This window comes from Cupressus sempervirens, chromosome 3 (assembly GCF_028749045.1).
Source record: "Cupressus sempervirens isolate cs-2001-9-10 chromosome 3, ASM2874904v1, whole genome shotgun sequence".
NCBI classification, from domain to species: domain Eukaryota; kingdom Viridiplantae; phylum Streptophyta; class Pinopsida; order Cupressales; family Cupressaceae; genus Cupressus; species Cupressus sempervirens.
The window spans coordinates 456835100-456855384 of NC_143120.1; the positions used below are offsets into that span (position 1 = coordinate 456835100).

The 20285-nt window shown below is 41.3% G+C and overlaps 1 protein-coding gene and 1 long non-coding RNA gene across 5 annotated transcripts in view; both read right to left on the bottom strand.

The window, feature by feature from the left end:
• The window catches only part of LOC149567062 (uncharacterized), a 185951-nt gene that overhangs the window by 99236 nt on the left and 66430 nt on the right, over positions 1-20285 (bottom strand). For 3 of the 4 annotated variants that reach the window (XM_089820281.1, XM_089820285.1, XM_089820282.1), the window contains exon 3: positions 130-204. The exons of the other annotated variant lie outside the window; for it this stretch is intronic. In XM_089820281.1, the coding sequence (XP_089676407.1) occupies positions 130-204 (75 nt within the window). The remainder of the gene's footprint in view (positions 1-129; positions 205-20285) is intronic. 4 annotated transcript variants of the gene reach the window in all.
• LOC149567063 (uncharacterized) lies at positions 10816-14947 on the bottom strand. The gene is made up of 2 exons (XR_016362343.1): positions 14837-14947; positions 10816-10923 (listed from the first exon to the last, which is right to left on the bottom strand). It is a non-coding gene; the product is annotated as an uncharacterized LOC149567063 (long non-coding RNA).

The following is a 20285-nucleotide window of genomic DNA, read 5'->3' on the forward strand; positions in this document are numbered from 1 at the left end:
CCCTGTTCCTTCAGCTCAGTGGGAAGGGACATAATATAGGTGCATGAAACAAATTAGACATCTAAAGCGCTGAAAACTTGTTTCAAGTCCATATCTTAACAATTAACTGTTCAAAATATATGAAATTACCTGTGGGAAAAGGTCAGAAACAAAGCTGATAAGAAGGGCTATCATCTGAAAGGTAAACCCCCAAATTGTCAAATACTGCAACATAAAGAACAATTTGTAAAGATAAATACGCTAAAATCCAAACATTAAAAAATAAAAAAGTGAACCAATAAAGCATGTGCATCATCAGCCTGAAAGAATAAGTTACCAGTTAACAAACATTGCTAAAATATGTAATTCATATTCCACTATACAGTTGACTTCTGCCCATATAGCCAAAAGAATGAGAAGTAGAGAATCAAAACTGGTTGCTTATCCTGCCGTGCCATCCACATTGGCACCCTTCAGTAGATTGTATCAGAACATTTATAGTACATTTTGCTAGTGCATCCAAAATCAATTTTCTTGTTAAGAATATGTATTTGATTATTTCTTGGATCATTTTGATTGTACCGCTGCAAATTGTCACAGCTTATTGTATTGTTTATGATATACAATTTCATTTGAAGCTTAGTCAACAAACAACATACTTTAAGCTAGGAGATAATGCCCAGGTGGAATGCTATGGAGCTAGGTCAATGATATTATGGTATTATACTATAGTATACCTCAACTGTATACTATATATGAGCCTATGAAGCAATAAGTTGTGGTACACATAACTCAAATTCAGATGAGATGACCGAATGGGTATCATTTGTAATCAGTCAAAATTTGGTATAAGGCATCTACCATTGTAACTATGAATCATTGAATGGGAACCACTTCTTTATGGTAAACATAATATAGTGTAGCATGTTTGAAGATTAAAGCAGGAGATATCTTGGAATGACTGCTTCCTTGAGGAATCATGTATGGTGTACACTGTAACCTGACATCAAAGATAACCATACAATTCCAAGTAGATTTGCATATCCGGGCACATTTGGCCCCATATGTTTAATTGTGCATTTGTGTTTTATTTCAATATTATTTATATATTAGATGGTTCTTAACAATAGGTATTAAAGTAGCAACTTGGACAAAGTGAGATAATTTTATTTCCAAATCTATGGTTGTATCAACAAGTTTACAATAAAAACAGCCACAGTTGCAAAGGATTATTCTCTTGGCATAAGTGTAATATACAGCAATTATTGCACTATTTGAAGAACAATTCAATAGTTTTCTAGACTGAAAGTAAAATTGAAGAAGCACTGAACAATATAAGCTGGCCTTCTAGATGTAGAGATTTCTAATGGAAATTTATGGGAAAATCGGCCCAACTTCCAGATAATTCTTTTATCATGGGCTAGATTGAAGCAATGCTTAATGCTGTTATAAAGTTTGCATTGGGAACTTTCGACATCATAATTGCAGTCGAATTTATAGATACCATTGAGATAGCAACAAGTCAATGACTATAAAACATTGGCCTTTGGGTATACTGAATATGTTCTTTCTTCAAACTACGATTTAGAATATCAGTTCTGCAAACATAAAAAGGACACATTTGTTGTAAGCACAACCAGAGTAAACGCTCTGCAAAAAATGAGGAAGCACAAAACAAGCCATAGGTGGCACAAACACACCCTAACCCCAAATTGGCAAAATTTGTCAAAGGTTAAAAATGCCAACATTTTTGAATGCATACCATAAACCCTTATGTCTAGAAATGATTAAAAAATTAGAAAAACAGGTCAATTAGCCCAATGGAATGCATCCTTAACGCTTACAGAAGAAAAAGAAGCTATGGATTATTAAAAAAATGGCACACTGAATACTAGGCATGCACCCTTGGAACAAAGATTTTCAAAATAAATAATAATCACTTTATCCTCCTATGGGGACCATATTCATGACTACCATAAAAAGACAAAATACAAAAAGTGGTAGGAGGTTATTGAGATGTTCCATATATAATATTCCTGATAGAAGATTTCTACATGATTTAATGCAATCAACTTAAAGTCTGGATTTATTACAAAATCAAATCTAAAACAGAAACATTATTCTCATGCCAATCTGCATTAATGGACAAGAATCCCTTTTGAATGTGAATAATTAACATAGCAACCACAAATCATCCACTCTTTATTATTTCAAAGGTGATTTCAACTTACAACCAATTCAGCTTTAACAGATCTGCTGGAATGACCACAACATTTATTAGTATCGAAAAAATGTCCCAAATTGATAAAAATGGCCACTTAAGAAGTCACCCGAAGTTTACAAACCCTAGGCACTAAGGGACTTGCCTAACAATTAGAGAACCAGCCATTGGAGAATCTGCTAGACAACAAGTTGTTGAAGCCCAAATGCATAATCTAGCTATGGAAATCCAAGGAGGGTTCCATCCTGCAATCTCCAACAACAAACGAACAAGATAACCAATCTATTTGAATGAAAAAGTTTACATGAATGTCATCATTGATCTTTGACATAGCTTCAACAAGCACTTGAGTGCAAAATTCCCCTCTCATGTTCCCAAATTTTAATGTAACAATTAAATTAAGTTCATTAATTAATTGGTCCCATAATTTAAATACAAAAAAAAATTAAAGGACCTTTAATTAATTGTTTTAATAATAAATATGGGGCCCAAATTAATACAGTAATAAAATAATTAATAATGTCGGCCCATTGTAAATCTCTAGATGCTTCTTGGAGGCCTCTATAAGGAGAGGGTTGGGCATAGTAAATCATCATGGATTGGATTTGATTTGTATTTATTTTTGGAGGCCGAAGGTTGAGGAAGTTGTGCACAGTTTCGGAGGTGGAAGACCCTCCCTATTCTGCCTGTTGCAGTTTTGATGGTGCAATGCCACCCTATTCTGTTGTTGAAGGTATCGCTCTGATATCTCACTATGTGTGCCAAATCTGTTAATCACCCTAATTGAGCAATTGGTTTGTATTTCATCGAATCTTATTAATGCCTATGTAAATAATAAGTGTCTTTATTTGGATATGTAATTTGTGTCGCCAACTTCAGCAATAACCACTTTTTGGGCATCACATTGTTATCTTTCATGCATTGGAGTTTGGCAATTCCTTGTCCATACACACCTTCCAAATAACAATCATAGAATTGACACTTTCAAGCAGCATATATAAACATTTGAATTCAGCATACTTCATAATACTTGTTTAAACACCCACATCCGAAGGGGAGATCACTTATGTAGATAAGGGGTGAAGGACGAATAAAGAGACATTTGACCGATAAACCATTTGGCCATTCCATAACTTATGACTTGTTTGACCGTACAACTAATCCCAGCATCACTATATGATTAGACCTGCAACACCATACAACTAGCCCATCAACATCATACAGCCCAAGAAGACACATTGTATGACATCCATATCATCGTATGTCGCTAGCAGATGCACATTGTATGACATAGAGGAAGTAAGGAGGTGTATGGTTAAGCCCCACTATACAGAGACAATAGACAAGGCACGATGTACGACCTTACCTTGTGATCATCAATGAACGGCAGCAGGCTTCAACGAACCTTCAACCCTAAGTTTGCTAGGGTCATAGCATATTACAAAAGAGGAACATCACAACGGTATCAGAGCTGGTGATCTTGCCCGCCTGTTGAGAATTGAGATTGAATCATGGCATCCAGCAATGGTTTGAGTAATACACTAAGAGAGCTAAGAAGTTAAGAAATGCTTCACGAGCGAATGGAGAAGACACTCAACCTCTTGGTTGAAGCAAGTACAAAAAGAGTTTCACAATGCTTCAAAGCAAGGTCATTGATGACAACATTCACTCCTAAGGCCGAGTGTCAAGAATAACAAACACACACTTTGGCTGAATCGCTAAAGCAAGTCAAGCAGGATTGGGTGATTAGTGGATGGGAGAGGGACATATCTCTAAAAGATTATATAGAATTGCAAATGAAGCATCCTTCATCTTAGCACAATATTCTCTTCAACAATAATTTAAAGCAAGAGATTGATAAGTGTGTTGATGCGAGTTTTGTATCACTTACATATCATATTAGGATTCGAATATTCAATATGGGATATCAAACATGCAACTCCTCTCTTGAAAATTTATTACTCATGAAGACATAAGCAATAGCTCCAATGTTCCTTACACCGTTGGATACTCGCTCAATTTTATCGATGTGATTTGTTGGTAATCACATAGGCGGCCTTGCGCTATTCATTCGAGGATGACTTGGACTTTGGTGGAATGATGGAGATGATGATGGGTTTTTGAAATATGTGAGTGGCAAATAATGTTGATGGTGGTGGTGATGAAGGATGTGTATGCTAGGGATGATGTTGATGGGAAAGCAATGGTTATGGGAGGTGAATGGATGTTCTCTAATACTTAACTTACTCCTCTAACTTGCTTCTCTAAGCTTCGACTACCCAGCTACTTACTATTCTACTCCTACTCCTATGAATGGAAAGTTAGCAAATGGACAGGGATCGAACCTAATGAGAGCTGACCAGCGGCCTCACTTCCACAGGTGCAATGATTCAAAGGAATAATAAACTAGCTTACCACACAAAGCTTCCCAACCAGCCGCTAGGATGCTAGTGGTCTAGTATTGATCCCTATCAAACATTTACCAATGCTAACATACAACTATCCACCTACTTTACTTTCACTTAAACAACTTCAAATGCAACTTGCTTCAACAACTTGAAAGAAAATCTAAGTGGAAGTAGAAAACATGCAATAATACCCAATGTTCTTAATCAACATGCAAATCGCAACAATGAAAAAGAGAGCAATTTTGGTATTATCTTCGCAACAATTTCTCCAACACTTCACAAATGAGAGCAAATGGCCTTTTATAGGGGCCAAAAATACAACAGACGGTGGAGATCAAAACAAGATCAATGATCCATATTGGATCCTCAAAACCCTAATTAGGGTTGCAACCCCATCGGCCAATGAGAAGCTACCGCCTCATCAATGGACCAATGAAAAAAGTGCAAAAAGTGGCAACCAATGAGAAGGCACCAAAATGGTGGCCAATCAGAAATAGACACTTGTCATATTCTAGAAGAAAGGGAAATTGCCACTTGGGCTTACATCAAATGATCTTCTAATATAAATCTTCCCTTTTCTTTCATTTTCTTAGCTAAGGCAATGAACTTAGCTAGACTTTCATTACCTTCTCCCATAGGAGGACAGGGTGTGTGCTTTGCCCTTAGTTCCGCTGACTTCGCCACTGGCTGCTTGTAGTATCCTTTCGTGATCCTTCTCATATTCTTTCTCAAATCCAATAAAAGTATTGAGAGAGGAAAGGGTTCCCAAATGCTTTTTCTTGCTAGCAACCTTTCCCAACTCATCCAACTTTGATCTAAAATTTGTCTCGTTGACATCTTCTTTGCCAAGGGGGATTGTCCTTCCTTCAGTCTGTCCCTCATCCGTATCATGTCCACTGTACAGATATTGGTGTCGGTTATTCACTTCATTTTCGAGAAGAAGGAAGTTTTGGACATCATATCCTCTTTGTCTTTCTTAGTGTTCGCCCGCTTGGGATTCTTACTTGCACTATCATCCTCCATGCTCGTCGCCCTATTACAGGATGGTAGAGTGGTGGACCAAAAGGCAAGAAGAACCAAGCAAAGCAATCCTTAGACTAGAACGAAAGATGGATGTTAGCTTAAGCACTCCTTGCAACTCTAGATGATGAAAATTCACCTTAACCAGTGAACTTACAGCGACTTTTCGGAACCTCGGATATGACTTACAAGAAGTTCAAATCCCTTTGCAAATTAGAAATTTATCACGCAATTCACCTCCAAATAAAATTTCCCAACCTAGGGCAAAAATCGTAGCCATTTGCAAAAATCAGAATTTTATCTCCCACAAATTTTGGCTCCCACAAATTTCGGCTCCCACAAAATTCGGCCTCCACAAATTTCGGCTCCCACAAATTTCGCCCTCCACAAAATTCGCCAAGCAAGAAAAGTGCAGATCTGCTCTTGCAAAATCACCAACACCTTGAGAAGGAGAAGTGAGAAGTGAGGAAGAAATGGGAGAGAGGCCTCCTCTTATACCCAACTTTCTTCTTGGACCCTGGGAGAAAGAAAAACAAATAATTAATGCAAAATTATGGCCCACAATTAAATACTTAACCAAAATTAATTTTGCCATGATGAAAATTAACTTTTAAAATTGCCAGTTAGTTCTAAATTGCAAAAAGAAATTAAACGGTGCCTTGGAGATGTTAAATATTTCCATTTAATGAGGATTTAGTAATTAATACGTCATTAAAATAGGATTTTGGCTAACCAAAAGCCATTTTTCAATATTAAATTACCAATTTCATTAAAGGCAAAAAGTTTTCAAGACAATTTTAATCTATTAAAATCAATTTTTTGCAATTTCTTACCCAAATCGATTTTTGCTATGCCAATAATTTTTTTTTTTTTTTTTTTTTGACAAAAATAAAATAAAATTTCTTCTAAAGCCAAAAATCGATTTTTGCAATTTTATTTCGCCATCACAAAAATTAATCTTTTTCACCAAAAATAATCAAGATTTTCCAAAAGACCAAATTTAACAAAATTTTCATTTTTGAAAATTATCCAAATTTACACAATTATATCCAAATTTTCAAAACAAAAATGTCTAAGTACAAACTTCACAATTTTATCTTGCCAAGTATTGCTCTTTTAAAATTTGTTCCGCCTAAGGATGAAATTGGTGGCTCTGGAAAATCAAGTTGAAACCAGGTGAAAATAAATCTAACCTTTCTCCCACTGGCCCAAAAGTGTCCAAGGCTCAAAATTTTCAAAAAATCAAAATTGTTGGACAATCCAAAAATTTGCCGAGGCGATCAAAAAAGGGGGGTCCCCAAAATTTTTGGGGCGATGGTGTGAAAACTTCACAACAAAGTGGCTACAGGATGAAGTCATACAAACACCAAAGGACATGGACAAGCGAAAGACCCTAATTGCCCCTTCAAATGGAGAACAACAAAAATCACAAGACAATCAAAAGATTAGACATGGAGAAATCATTGATGATTCAAACAAGGTTGATGATGGAAAAATCATTGAGGTTAGGGAACAAGACAAAATAGCAGATTTGAAATAGGATGACAACCAAGCCAATATTGAAGTGGACCCTCATAATATTGTCAAAGTGTGGAAGGAGAGCAAGGCTACAAATCTTTAGGAGAATATGGATAACGATATGGAGTTACATAAATGGAACCATGAACCTCGAGGTGTAAGCATTACCAACACTCATTTGCAAAAACAATTGCTACCATTATTTGATTATGAAGTCTACTCACCACTGATGTTTGTGGCATGTATGACTGCAATCTTTCGATGTAAGGGACTTCATCATGAACATGGTCTCGTGAAGGATTAAATCAATGAATTTCGAGATTGGCGTCTTTGAGCTCCTAGTGACTACGGACACGACAATGTTTATTGAAGAGCACACGATTATATTGAGAGGGGGGGATGAATCAGTATAATACCAACTTTGCTTATTTTAAAATTTTTTATCTAAACAATTGCTTTAATAACTTTAAATGCTGCAATCAATATGAACACAATGACACAAGATTTACGTGGAAACCCAATGTGGGAGAAAACCACGACAATAAATGCTTTTATAAATCTTTGATCTTTTTACAAAATTGTAGGCTCCAACCTACAAGAGGCTTCAACCTCGATTTACGAGCACCAACCTGTTGGAAGCTACAACTCCCACAGTTCACAAGCTTCAACCCACTGGGAGCACCTACTCCCTCTTCTAATGTAAAATCTGAAACTCCACCTTTTATATGGTTGCTTGCTCACCCTGGTGATGGATATAATTAATTCTAAAAAATATACTCTCCCTTTTGTCAGCCTTTAACTCTACAAAAATATGTCTTCTTTTATGTTCCCCTTCCTCCCTTAATACTCTGAAAATATTTATATCAGATTTAAAAATCTGAATATATATTTCTTTCTTTAGGCACTTACTTCTCTTTATTCAATCTGCCTACCTTTTACTCTTAGACGAGTCTCTATTTATATTATATTACTTCAAATAAGAGTTATACCTCTTTGAAGATATGTGACTTTTCAATAAGTCATGTCCCTTCGACGCTTCATTTTATTTTACAACATATGTCCTTAACTAATATCCTCTTACAGGACTAAATAGCCGGCAACACAATATGTGTTTACTATAGAGGGTAAAAGGATACTTATTGCATGTAGTACAGTAAGATATAACACAAAACATATACTTTATTCATATACGCAATATGCACTCCAAGTACAATGCTTACAATGATAATGATTATGATGTCTGAATAGTCCCTTCGGATGGTGTACATATACTTTCCCAAAGGGGTGGCTCAACCGTCACGCACCCTTTCGGACCCAATTCTAACTGTCAGCAACACTATAGATTTTACCGACATCATACCCCCCAAAAACTAAAGTCATCTCCAGATGACAATTACAAAATGTCTGAGACAGATTAACAAAATCGAATACATTAACTATGACTAACTATAACAGGATAGATCTTTTTCCGTCACATCACATTCACATTCCTCCCGTACCTACACCAAACTGGTCTCCAAAACACGTTGCATTTGTAACCTCTGCTAACACAATACTGTCTCCCTAGCCAATCTGACCTTGATAGCCATCTATGCCGCCTTCTTTGCTTCCAACTCCTGGGTACGCTGAGCCAAGTGTCGCTCTACTCCCTCCAACTAGGTGGTCAGCTCCTCCCAAGCTCTCTATGCATCCACCAAGACAGCCTCAAGTCCAACAAACACCTACTTCGAGTGCCTCAAAGTGTAACACCCCTCTTGAAAGGCTTGCTCCAGTGTTCTCTCCACCTCTGGCATACATACAATCCATGCCTGCAGCAGCTCTAGATCTCATCAATTGGTCACACATCCTGTCACGGGGCTGGATTTTATGCTTATGCCCAGGTTAAGCCTTCTCCTTGAGAATCTCCAAACCACGCGCGGCACTGGCGATCCCTACTTCTGATCCACCATAAGATGCGACCATTTTCGTTCACCCAGACTACGCCTCCCTGTCTTCATCAAATGCCCACGCATCTGACTGCCTAAACATACACTCCCGCGGAATAGAAGCGCATGCCGAACCATCCTACTCCTGGTTCTTTTCCTTAGGTGCTCCACGCACGCATCCTCGAGCCTCTAGCTCTACCCCTGTTCAACCTCAGCGCTGAACCCCGACTTAGCCCTTTTGATATCTTTGCCTCGGCGACTCCCATAAGCCCACCTTACTCCGACATCGGCCACATAGGTGATCTCAACTCCCACGAGTCTCTTGACCACATCATGATCCTCTATGATCATCTTGCCACTTCTTGAGAATGCACCGAGCTCCCAGAGCTCCTCATGTTCAACTCACTTGACTCCCTGAGTCCAACGCTGCACCACTGCAACCTTGCATCGAGAACCTCCCAGACTCCCTTGCTGAACACTGCATCCACACTGGCTGACTTGGACCCCCAAGAGTTCTCCCTAGCTCATGCATATGCTTCCAAAGCATACTCAACACCATCTTGACATCTCTCTGAACCTTCTAGCTCAACACGCATACACCCAGTGCATACTCGATACCTCCACGGTACCTCTCTGAACTTCCTGGCTCATACGCACACCCGCACGATATACTCGGCATCCTTATGGCACCTCTCTGAACTTCATAGAGTCCTCCAGTCCAATCCTTAACATGAACATGCCTCCACGACACTCCATCACTTGTTGGTCTCCCTAGCTCCCCACAGAGCCCACGGAAGCCCAACCCTTGCTCCCCACGGAACAACCGTCAACCTTAGCCAACTCTGGATCCCCACCATGAGCCCCAACTGCTTCAACACCCCAGTCTATGTCTACATGCCCTTGTTGGTGACCCTCAAGTCCTCGTACACCCGGTGCACTCAAACCAACCTCCTCATGCATCCACGCCGTCTCATGCTCAATCCACGGATCCCTTTGCGTTGCACAACCTACTTGAGTTCCACACCGTAGCTCCATGATCCGCCCACCCTGTGGGACGCTGGCCGGTTGGACCAACTCGGTGAACACTCCATAGCTTCACCTCTGAACCACTTCCACCCATCTGCTTCACTCGTCTCACTCATGCAACACAAGCCTTGGTTCCTAGCCTTCCATCATGACTCACCTCCTTGAGCCATGTCCACCGACTACCTCTTCGGATACTTGACATGATCTGCCCACTTGACTTGGCATCTCCTTAGCATCATTCCAGACACTACATCCCGCTTGCCATACTTGACCTCCACGGTCTATGAGATCCTACCTCAATGCAAACCCATGCAACCAAGCACCCAGGATGTGGACCTATGGCCACACCCAACCGATATCGCACCACTTAGCCATCTAGCACAATGACACCATTCCCGCACAGCTAACCTCAAGCCCACAATGCTCCTACTCGGACAAACCATATTGCCTCCTACCGCAGGACCAGGAAAACCGCTTCCCTAGCTTTCAGACACCGGACAGCCCCAAGGGGAAAGACTGTCAACATTGATCCAGCTCCTTTGCTACACTGAGACAGGGACCTTTGTCATAGTACCAAACCTCACCATGTTACGTAACGGCGGAGCAACCCTTCATTGCCCCTAAAGACTTCGCGGAGGGACTACTCTGCTTCGACCCTCTCGAGGGAGATGGACTCTCCAAGCCATCCTTCATGCACACCGGCACTTACCCTCCGCAGATACACCTCAGCTCGGCTCCACGCCTCGCCTACACCACAACTATGCTAGAGGGAACATCTCGTAGCACAGCCCCAAGATCACACCTCGGCCCGGATCCAACACCGTGCCTACACCACAGCTATGTTGGAGGGGAACCACTCGCAACACAGCCCCAAGGCTACACCTCGGATCATGTCCCGGACAAGATCCTACACCACAACCATGTCTGCCCAGCACACGACATAGTCCCATTTACACCTCGGCAAGACCCACGTCTGCCTACACCACACCTGTGTGCACCCAGCTTTGCAGCACAGGCCCAGCCGGCCTCAAGGTCTCATATCGCGAATCACCAGCCCCTTACATCCTCCCCCACTTAAAAACAGGCGACGTCCTCGACGCCGACACCACTGTCACCCTGTCACATTGGATCTACAGATGTCTTGTATCCCATACACTGGCTGTTGTCATCGCCCTATACCTCCGGTGCACACCTTCTGTTTCCACAACATACTTGGTGCTTGTCAGCATCCCTGATACTGAACCCACTTGCATGAAACCATATCCATGTCTAACTCCACTGAGCCGATCATCCCTGATGACACCCCTGAGAACTTAGCACTACTGCTTCGTCTCCACTCAGTCCTGTCTTCCACCTTCCACTGCCCAAGACTCCATTCTTGGCATCCACTGAAAGACACACTTGCCATCCCTCCGATGCACAAGTCACCTAGCTTTCCCAAGCTTCACACGGCCAACCTTCGGCCTCTTGACTCCTGCTGTGCCACTATGATTGCCTGATAAGGAACCTTCTGGCATGCCCTGCACCCAACTCGTCCACACACACTGCAAATCAACTCGGCCACCAACGCTTGCCTCCCGATTCACTTCCAGACCCTTTGTGCTATGCCTAGTACTTGCACAACCTTCCTCAGATCATAACTCAAATCTCTTCAAGCCACAATCTTACGCCAAACTGCCCTTGGCAGCTCCCAAATCCACTTTCCCAAGTCATCACCTTCAACCTTGGCTTTGCAACCGGTCTTCAACTGTGCCATTCTGACTGACTGCTGGCCAACCCTTGACATGCCCTGCATCCACTCGTCCCCAACACATCAACTCAGAAATCACCCACATCCAACCACCAATACACTCACCAATACACTTCCAGAACTTGGTGACTTCTCAGTACTTGTTTCCTCTCCTCGTACTCACCCTTGGCAAGTTCTACACCGCACTGCTCTCGCAGCCCAATCCATTTTCTCCTCGGATGATGCCCAGCACATCAACCTACACCTCACGATTCCACATCGCCCAACACCACTGACCCATGACACCGCCGCCTAGACCGCCACCACGACTTCCAAGCCTGCCTGTCACACCGTCAGTATTGCTCCTCGAACATCCACCGCATGGAAATCCTACGCCTCACCATCTTAAATGGCCCCAAATGATTAACATCAACGGACTTACCTTGTGCAAGCCCACATTTCACCTCGGATCTGCAATAAAGAGACCCTACACCGCACTGCTTCCTTGAAGCCCACACTGATCTACACCATGTAGCAGCTCGATTTCACCTTGGATAGTGTCCGCACATCATCCTACACCGCACTGAGACTGACCCAACATGCCAACCTACAGCCCAATTTCCATACTCCTCGGAATTGCCTCTCCAACTCCTACACCTCACTGCGCCTTTGCAGCCCAAACTGTTGTTAAGCTGGTCTTAAAATGTCCCTGACACTGCCATCTTCACATAAGTTGCATTCCAACGAACTCACAACACCATGTTGCACTACGTCCATTTTCTTGCATTATGGCCTTGTGACCCCTGGCCACATCTTGACCCACGCCAAGTTCCACTGCTGAACCCAATTCAAACAATGTCGATATCAACTCTCCACAAGCTGCATATCAGTTTGACCATCTCTATAACTTGATGCCAATTCCAAGAGTCGATGAAAACCCAAGCCAATCTGCCAAAGATCCACGCTCCGCTGCCTACTCCCACATGAGCAATAACAACCTGAAGCAACACTCCGACCAGATCACGCACAATATCATCTCCTCACCAAGAATTGGGGTAACAAAAGCAAGATCACTCCAAGATTCACGCACAGACTCTAACCATGCTTAGAGCGATCAGCTCTGATACCAACTGTCACGGGGCTGGATTTTATGCTTATGCCCAGGTTAAGCCTTCTCCTTGAGAATCTCCAAACCACGCGCGGCACTGGCGATCCCTACTTCTGATCCACCATAAGATGCGACCATTTTCGTTCACCCAGACTACGCCTCCCTGTCTTCATCAAATGCCCACGCATCTGACTGCCTAAACATACACTCCCGCGGAATAGAAGCGCATGCCGAACCATCCTACTCCTGGTTCTTTTCCTTAGGTGCTCCACGCACGCATCCTCGAGCCTCTAGCTCTACCCCTGTTCAACCTCAGCGCTGAACCCCGACTTAGCCCTTTTGATATCTTCGCCTCGGCGACTCCCATAAGCCCACCTTACTCCGACATCGGCCACATAGGTGATCTCAACTCCCACGAGTCTCTTGACCACATCATGATCCTCTATGATCATCTTGCCACTTCTTGAGAATGCACCGAGCTCCCAGAGCTCCTCATGTTCAACTCACTTGACTCCCTGAGTCCAACGCTGCACCACTGCAACCTTGCATCGAGAACCTCCCAGACTCCCTTGCTGAACACTGCATCCACACTGGCTGACTTGGACCCCCAAGAGTTCTCCCTAGCTCATGCATATGCTTCCAAAGCATACTCAACACCATCTTGACATCTCTCTGAACCTTCTAGCTCAACACGCATACACCCAGTGCATACTCGATACCTCCACGGTACCTCTCTGAACTTCCTGGCTCATACGCACACCCGCACGGTATACTCGGCATCCTTATGGCACCTCTCTGAACTTCATAGAGTCCTCCAGTCCAATCCTTAACATGAACATGCCTCCACGACACTCCATCACTTGTTGGTCTCCCTAGCTCCCCACAGAGCCCACGGAAGCCCAACCCTTGCTCCCCACGGAACAACCGTCAACCTTAGCCAACTCTGGATCCCCACCATGAGCCCCAACTGCTTCGACACCCCAGTCTATGTCTACATGCCCTTGTTGGTGACCCTCAAGTCCTCGTACACCCGGTGCACTCAAACCAACCTCCTCATGCATCCACGCCGTCTCATGCTCAATCCACGGATCCCTTTGCGTTGCACAACCTACTTGAGTTCCACACCGTAGCTCCATGATCCGCCCACCCTGTGGGACGCTGGCCGGTTGGACCAACTCGGTAAACACTCCATAGCTTCACCTCTGAACCACTTCCACCCATCTGCTTCACTCGTCTCACTCATGCAGCACAAGCCTTGGTTCCTAGCCTTCCATCATGACTCACCTCCTTGAGCCATGTCCACCGACTACCTCTTCGGATACTTGACATGATCTGCCCACTTGACTTGGCATCTCCTTAGCATCATTCCGAGACACTACATCCCGCTTGCCATACTTGACCTCCACGGTCTATGAGATCCTACCTCAATGCAAACCCATGCAACCAAGCACCCAAGATGTGGACCTATGGCCACACCCAACCGATATCGCACCACTTAGCCATCTAGCACAATGACACCATTCCCGCATAGCTAATCTCAAGCTCACAATGCTCCTACTCGGACAAACCATATTGCCTCCTACCGCAGGACCAGGAAAACCGCTTCCCTAGCTTTCAGACACCGGACAGCCCCAAGGGGAAAGACTGTCAACATTGATCCAGCTCCTTTGCTACACTGAGACAGGGACCTTTGTCATAGTACCAAACCTCACCATGTTACGTAACGGCGGAGCAACCCTTCATTGCCCCTAAAGACTTCGCGTCACCTCTGTCTCCCGGAGACCAGAGGGAGGGACTACTCTGCTTCGACCCTCTCGAGGGAGATGGACTCTCCAAGCCATCCTTCATGCACACCGGCACTTACCCTCCGCAGATACACCTCAGCTCGGCTCCACGCCTCGCCTACACCACAACTATGCTAGAGGGAACATCTCGTAGCACAGCCCCAAGATCACACCTCGGCCCGGATCCAACACCGTGCCTACACCACAGCTATGTTGGAGGGGAACCACTAGCAACACAGCCCCAAGGCTACACCTCGGATCATGTCCCGGACAAGATCCTACACCACAACCATGTCTGCCCAGCACACGACATAGTCCCATTTACACCTCGGCAAGACCCACGTCTGCCTACACCACACCTGTGTGCACCCAGCTTTGCAGCACAGGCCCAGCCGGCCTCAAGGTCTCATATCGCGAATCACCAGCCCCTTACACATCCCATGACTGATAACTGAACTAACCGGAGGTCTAGGGGGCAACGCCTCCAGTGGGGTCGAGGGGCAACACACCCGCGGGGTCCTAGGACAAAGCCGAGACCAAATTAGCAACCTCAAACCCACATAGAAGTCCATAGAACACACCATTTTTGTGATGCTCTTTGGATCTTATACTCTTTCTGCCAACTACTTATGTTTTCTTCACTACCTGTTTATGTCTTTCCCTTTGGTACCATACATTATTCATTGTGAACTGTTTTGATTTGTCGTCTTTCTTTTTATTTTTATTTTTATAGAATCTTCTCCTTGGCTGCCACTCCTTGCCGTCAATAATTGTATTCTTGATTCTAGAACCTTCACTCCATACTGCTGAAGTTTTTATTAAGCCCTTCCTCTTTGTTTCTTGTGCAGAACACACTTAACCTCCTTTCGCGCTACGTTGACCATACATAGTACGGTATAGACCAACACCCTCTGTTGGCGTTGTTCGTACGTTGCACAGCACAACCCTCTTCCTCCTGATTGTACGGTGATCCCCATACCGTACAGTGCTATGCCTCTAGGTCGTACATTGATCCCTAGACCGTACGGTGTTATGCATGTTTACTATGTTGACCATACAATCGATTTTGTTGTTGTTCGCCTATGTTGTTCGTGTTGTTCATACTGTCTACACAACTGCTTCCTTTTCCTGATCTGTACATCAACACACTGCTTTTATATTTTCCTTTGGAGCGTACGATGTTTGGCAGCAAGCCGTATGCAACCATACGGTAGCCCTTTCTTGCGGTCTTCTCCCATCTGTATGGTCGCTTGCTTCTCTACATCCGTACGGTTTCCTCTTGTTGTTGTGTGGTGACACTTTTTGATGCTTTTGTATGGTGTTGTCTCTGGTGTTCTCTACAGTCCGTAAAGGGTCTTCTAAAACTAATTCCCTCACTCATGTCCATGATTTTATGTCTGTATGGTGTAGGGTAGTGTCTTCCCCTTGCCATACGATGCATGTTTTGTGTCTATGTGCAATATACGTACAGTACTCCTGGTGGTTGTACGGTGTGCACTTGTGGTTGCTACGTAGTTCTTTTTGTCTCTTTGCGCTAATCGTACGATGTGTTTTCCTTGCTATCGACACCTTTCTACTAAATCCGTCGTGTGGTGTAACCTTTTCTTTCTGTGCAGTCTGTTCACCGTGTACCGTACGGTGGAATCTTTCCTCTTGTTGGGTTCGTACGGTATGTTCTTTTTCTTGTATTGGTCGTACAGTATGTTCTTTCCTTCGACTTAAAAATTTGAGAAAAGAAAAGCTTTACACAAATATGAATAAGAGGTGAAGTGTAATTTCAAGAAATGGTTACCAAAACTGACACAATGGAGAAATATTATTTATTGTAAAGCTCATGTCAGAAAAGGGGGTTCTTCTTTTTTGCAAGTCATGAGGCTGCTAGGGGAGGAAGGATACATTCTAATTGTAACACAAGATAGGGAAATTAGTTTGATATTTTGTATTTCAATTTTAGTTGCAGGAGTAGGTTAATCGTATGGTTTCCTGATATGTTTTCATAATAGAGATAGGTTATGTTTATTAGATCTTATGGTCTGAGGGTGTAACTATTGGATCGGTGTTGATTGTATGGTCACTTCTTTCATGTTTTGAATCCAATCCTGTAGTTATTTATAGTTGCAGAATAAATAAATGTTTTTTTCTCCATTTCTTTGTGATATAAAGAGGATTGAATGATTGGTCATATGGCTATTTTCTATTCTTTTTGTCTTTATTCTATTCATAACCCTTGTAATCTCATTCATTCCATGTTGATCGACGAATGTTAGCTAACCTTTGTGTCTTCAGGTCAAAGACATAATCAATTTATCTAATTCGTTGAATATCTTTTTATGAGGGAGTTGTACCTCTCAATTCAAAGGAGAGTTATCAATCAATAATAACTTGTCCAACTGTTAGTAGCTTTTTGTTCTTCTATTTGAGCGTTTTGAGTCATATCTTGCAAATCTTTTCGAAGGACAAATTTGTTTACTAACAAGTGGTATATCATGACTGTTGTATTACTAGTTCTTTTAATAATCTATATACCTTCTATAATTTCACTTATGTCAATCATCTATTATTGATAACATTTCCATCTATAAATGTCTTCAACATTAATCTCATTACTATGCCTTTGACATTAATGACAAGACTTCCAACAATCTCCTTGCACCTTTGGCACCAATGACAATATTTCCATCACCCTTGACGCATGCAAGGGATTAGTAACCCTCCACGCGATACATAGAAAGGATGCTTGTAGATACAAGTGTCAATCACTCTAGTTGATGACTTGTTGATTGCTCAATATTCATCCTACGATGATATGTATCCTAAGGGTTTAACGATATGAATATTTGTTGATCATTTGTATTATTCTAGATCATGCAAATAATTCTCAATTGCCAATTATATCTCTTAGACAAAGGCTTCACAAAATTGCCACACTTGCAAACCAGGGTGGTTATTACACCACTGAAATAAGAAAAAGTAAACTCCAAACTTCCACACCTTTCTCTTTACCCAATCATCCCTTTAATTCTTGCTTGATTGTGATTTCCCACCAATATTTGAATACTAGTCAGCCCAACGTGAAAGGAGACACTAAATTAAAAGTGCCTAAAGCTTCCAGATTGTCACTGGATGACATTGACAAGGCAAAGGAGTCATTGTCTTCTAGTAGTATGATGGAGATTGAGTGGGAACCACGAACACAATCTTCAATGTCAAGCGATATACTAACAAAATGCATGTATTAAAATGTTTCCCCAAGATTTTGCAAGACCAAGGAAAAGGAAGATGAAAAATGTTGTAATATACAATTCATAATGTATGATGATAAGTTTCAAAGGCAATCATCCTAAATCAATATAGTGTCTACCTAGCTATTGTATCAACATTCTACATGATGATGTGATTTTGTACTAAATTTATATTAAAATGGGTCAAATTTGATAGATAACACTTGTTTACTCATTTATGGACTTGTTGGATGCATTGTGGCATTGAATTTTGCAAAAAAATGTGTTTATATAGAAATTTAAGCAAATCTTTAAGCAATTCAGTTTTTTTTGAGTTGCAAATTTTGGGTTTGCCGAAGTTTCGTTGAGTTAGTGTATCAACTATGTGACCAATAAAGAAACTTGATAAGTTTGTCAACTTTCTATATTAGTAATGACTTGTACATACCTTTTAGTTCCTTTTTATTACATGTTTCACTTATGCCAATCTAGAGATTTATATCTAAACAACTTTTCCATTATTGGCGTTTGCATACAGTAGTATTCTAACTGGTATTCTCTTTTCTTGAATTGCATGGCCTATCCTTTGTTGGAGCTACTTTGTCAATTTGAGAAGTCCTGGAGATATTGTCATGGATGAAAGCATTGGAGCGCTTGGAGAGGTCCTGCACTTTGTTAAATCTAGACTAGAAACTGAAAAACAAACATCTCCATATATCCCGGCAAAAAGTCTCTGAAATGAGGGAAACAACCCAGCCCCAAAATGAATCCTTTTATTTATTTAGAGAACTTCATTACAAAAGTCAGAGCTACTGCTCTATGAACACATAAACAATCAGTCCTGATCAAGGCAGGTAAAAACCTAATGATACAAAACACATCAGAGTAATTAAAAAGACATTACCAAAACTTCATGAAACTTGAACAAAAACTGAGATAAAAGATGTAAATCTGAGAGAGTGCAATCGATAGATCACAAATCTTGTGAATGAAAAGGGAGCAGATTGCATGATGTTGTTCTACTTCAGATTGCTTATCAAATCGCTCATAAATAATAATTGGATGCCGTGAGATAATACTGAAGATAATTATCAATACTCCTGATTCCATCATTACTTGAAGAATGAATGGTGACCTGTGTGAGCGGTGATGGAAGAAAGAAACACACCCCCATTGATTGTCATTTTCCTTAATGTATCGGGGTTGCCTTCATGCGATATCCCTTTTGGCAATACGTAACCGAGAAAGAGAAGATAACCATTGCCAGTAAATATGTAGGACCTAGAATGAAACAAGAGATGAAATATAAGATACCTATTGGATACACAAACAAATTCCTCCAGAAATATGTTAATTTATATTTAATACAACTTTGCCATTTCTAAATCATAATATCCAGAATTTCATAAAAGGCTAAAATATTTAACACTCCCTCTTAGCTGATATGAAATTTAGAAACTAGATGAGTATGCAAATTTATATCATAGTTACGGGACTCGGACTCGCCTCTGAGTTGGAAAGTCAAAATCTGACTCAAACTCAGACTCAGCAAGGACTCGGAAAATCAAAAAACCCATGAGTTTCAAAGTTTCTTAAGGATTTAAAGATTTTTTCATACATCATTTAGTTAATTAACATTGAATACACAGTAATTGAGACAAATAGAAGCTACTTAACACTTGTAAACAATTTTGCATAGATCACATAAGTATAACAACGAATTTTTGAAGGAAAAAAACTGAATAACATAATATAAAGTTAAACATAGTGTCACTTTCACATGTCTACAATATATGAAATCCATGGAATCAAAAGTTGAAAACATATATCAAAATATCAGCTAGAGTTTAGATGACTAAAGTTCATAGTAGCCTATGCCCTCCTACGAATATGCCTAAGATAACTCATGGAAGACTCAGATATTGAAAAATATGTTTGTTACAGCTTATGTGCGCATTGTAGATAATAGGGCTCTCAAGTATGTCTATCAATTTGCTTGGTGAAACACAACCTTTAACAGTAAAATTCTTTTAATAACAATTATAGCTGTCTTGCAAATTTTTGCCAAAAAAATGATCAAGGACATAGCTAGCAACACATATACACATAAGTCTGAAAGTTTATAACTTTATGTACTACGCTAGAGAGTTCTAACATTCATGAACATGTAAGTCTAAAAACAAGAGAAAAACTCATATACATCATTACAGAATTCTAATACAAATATATGTAAATCTGAAAATATCTGTACAACATTATTGAACTCTACAATGTTGAAAGCGACTTCTTCATAATGAAACCCAAATAGTAACCAATATTGGCACTAAGCCCCATAACATAATTTTC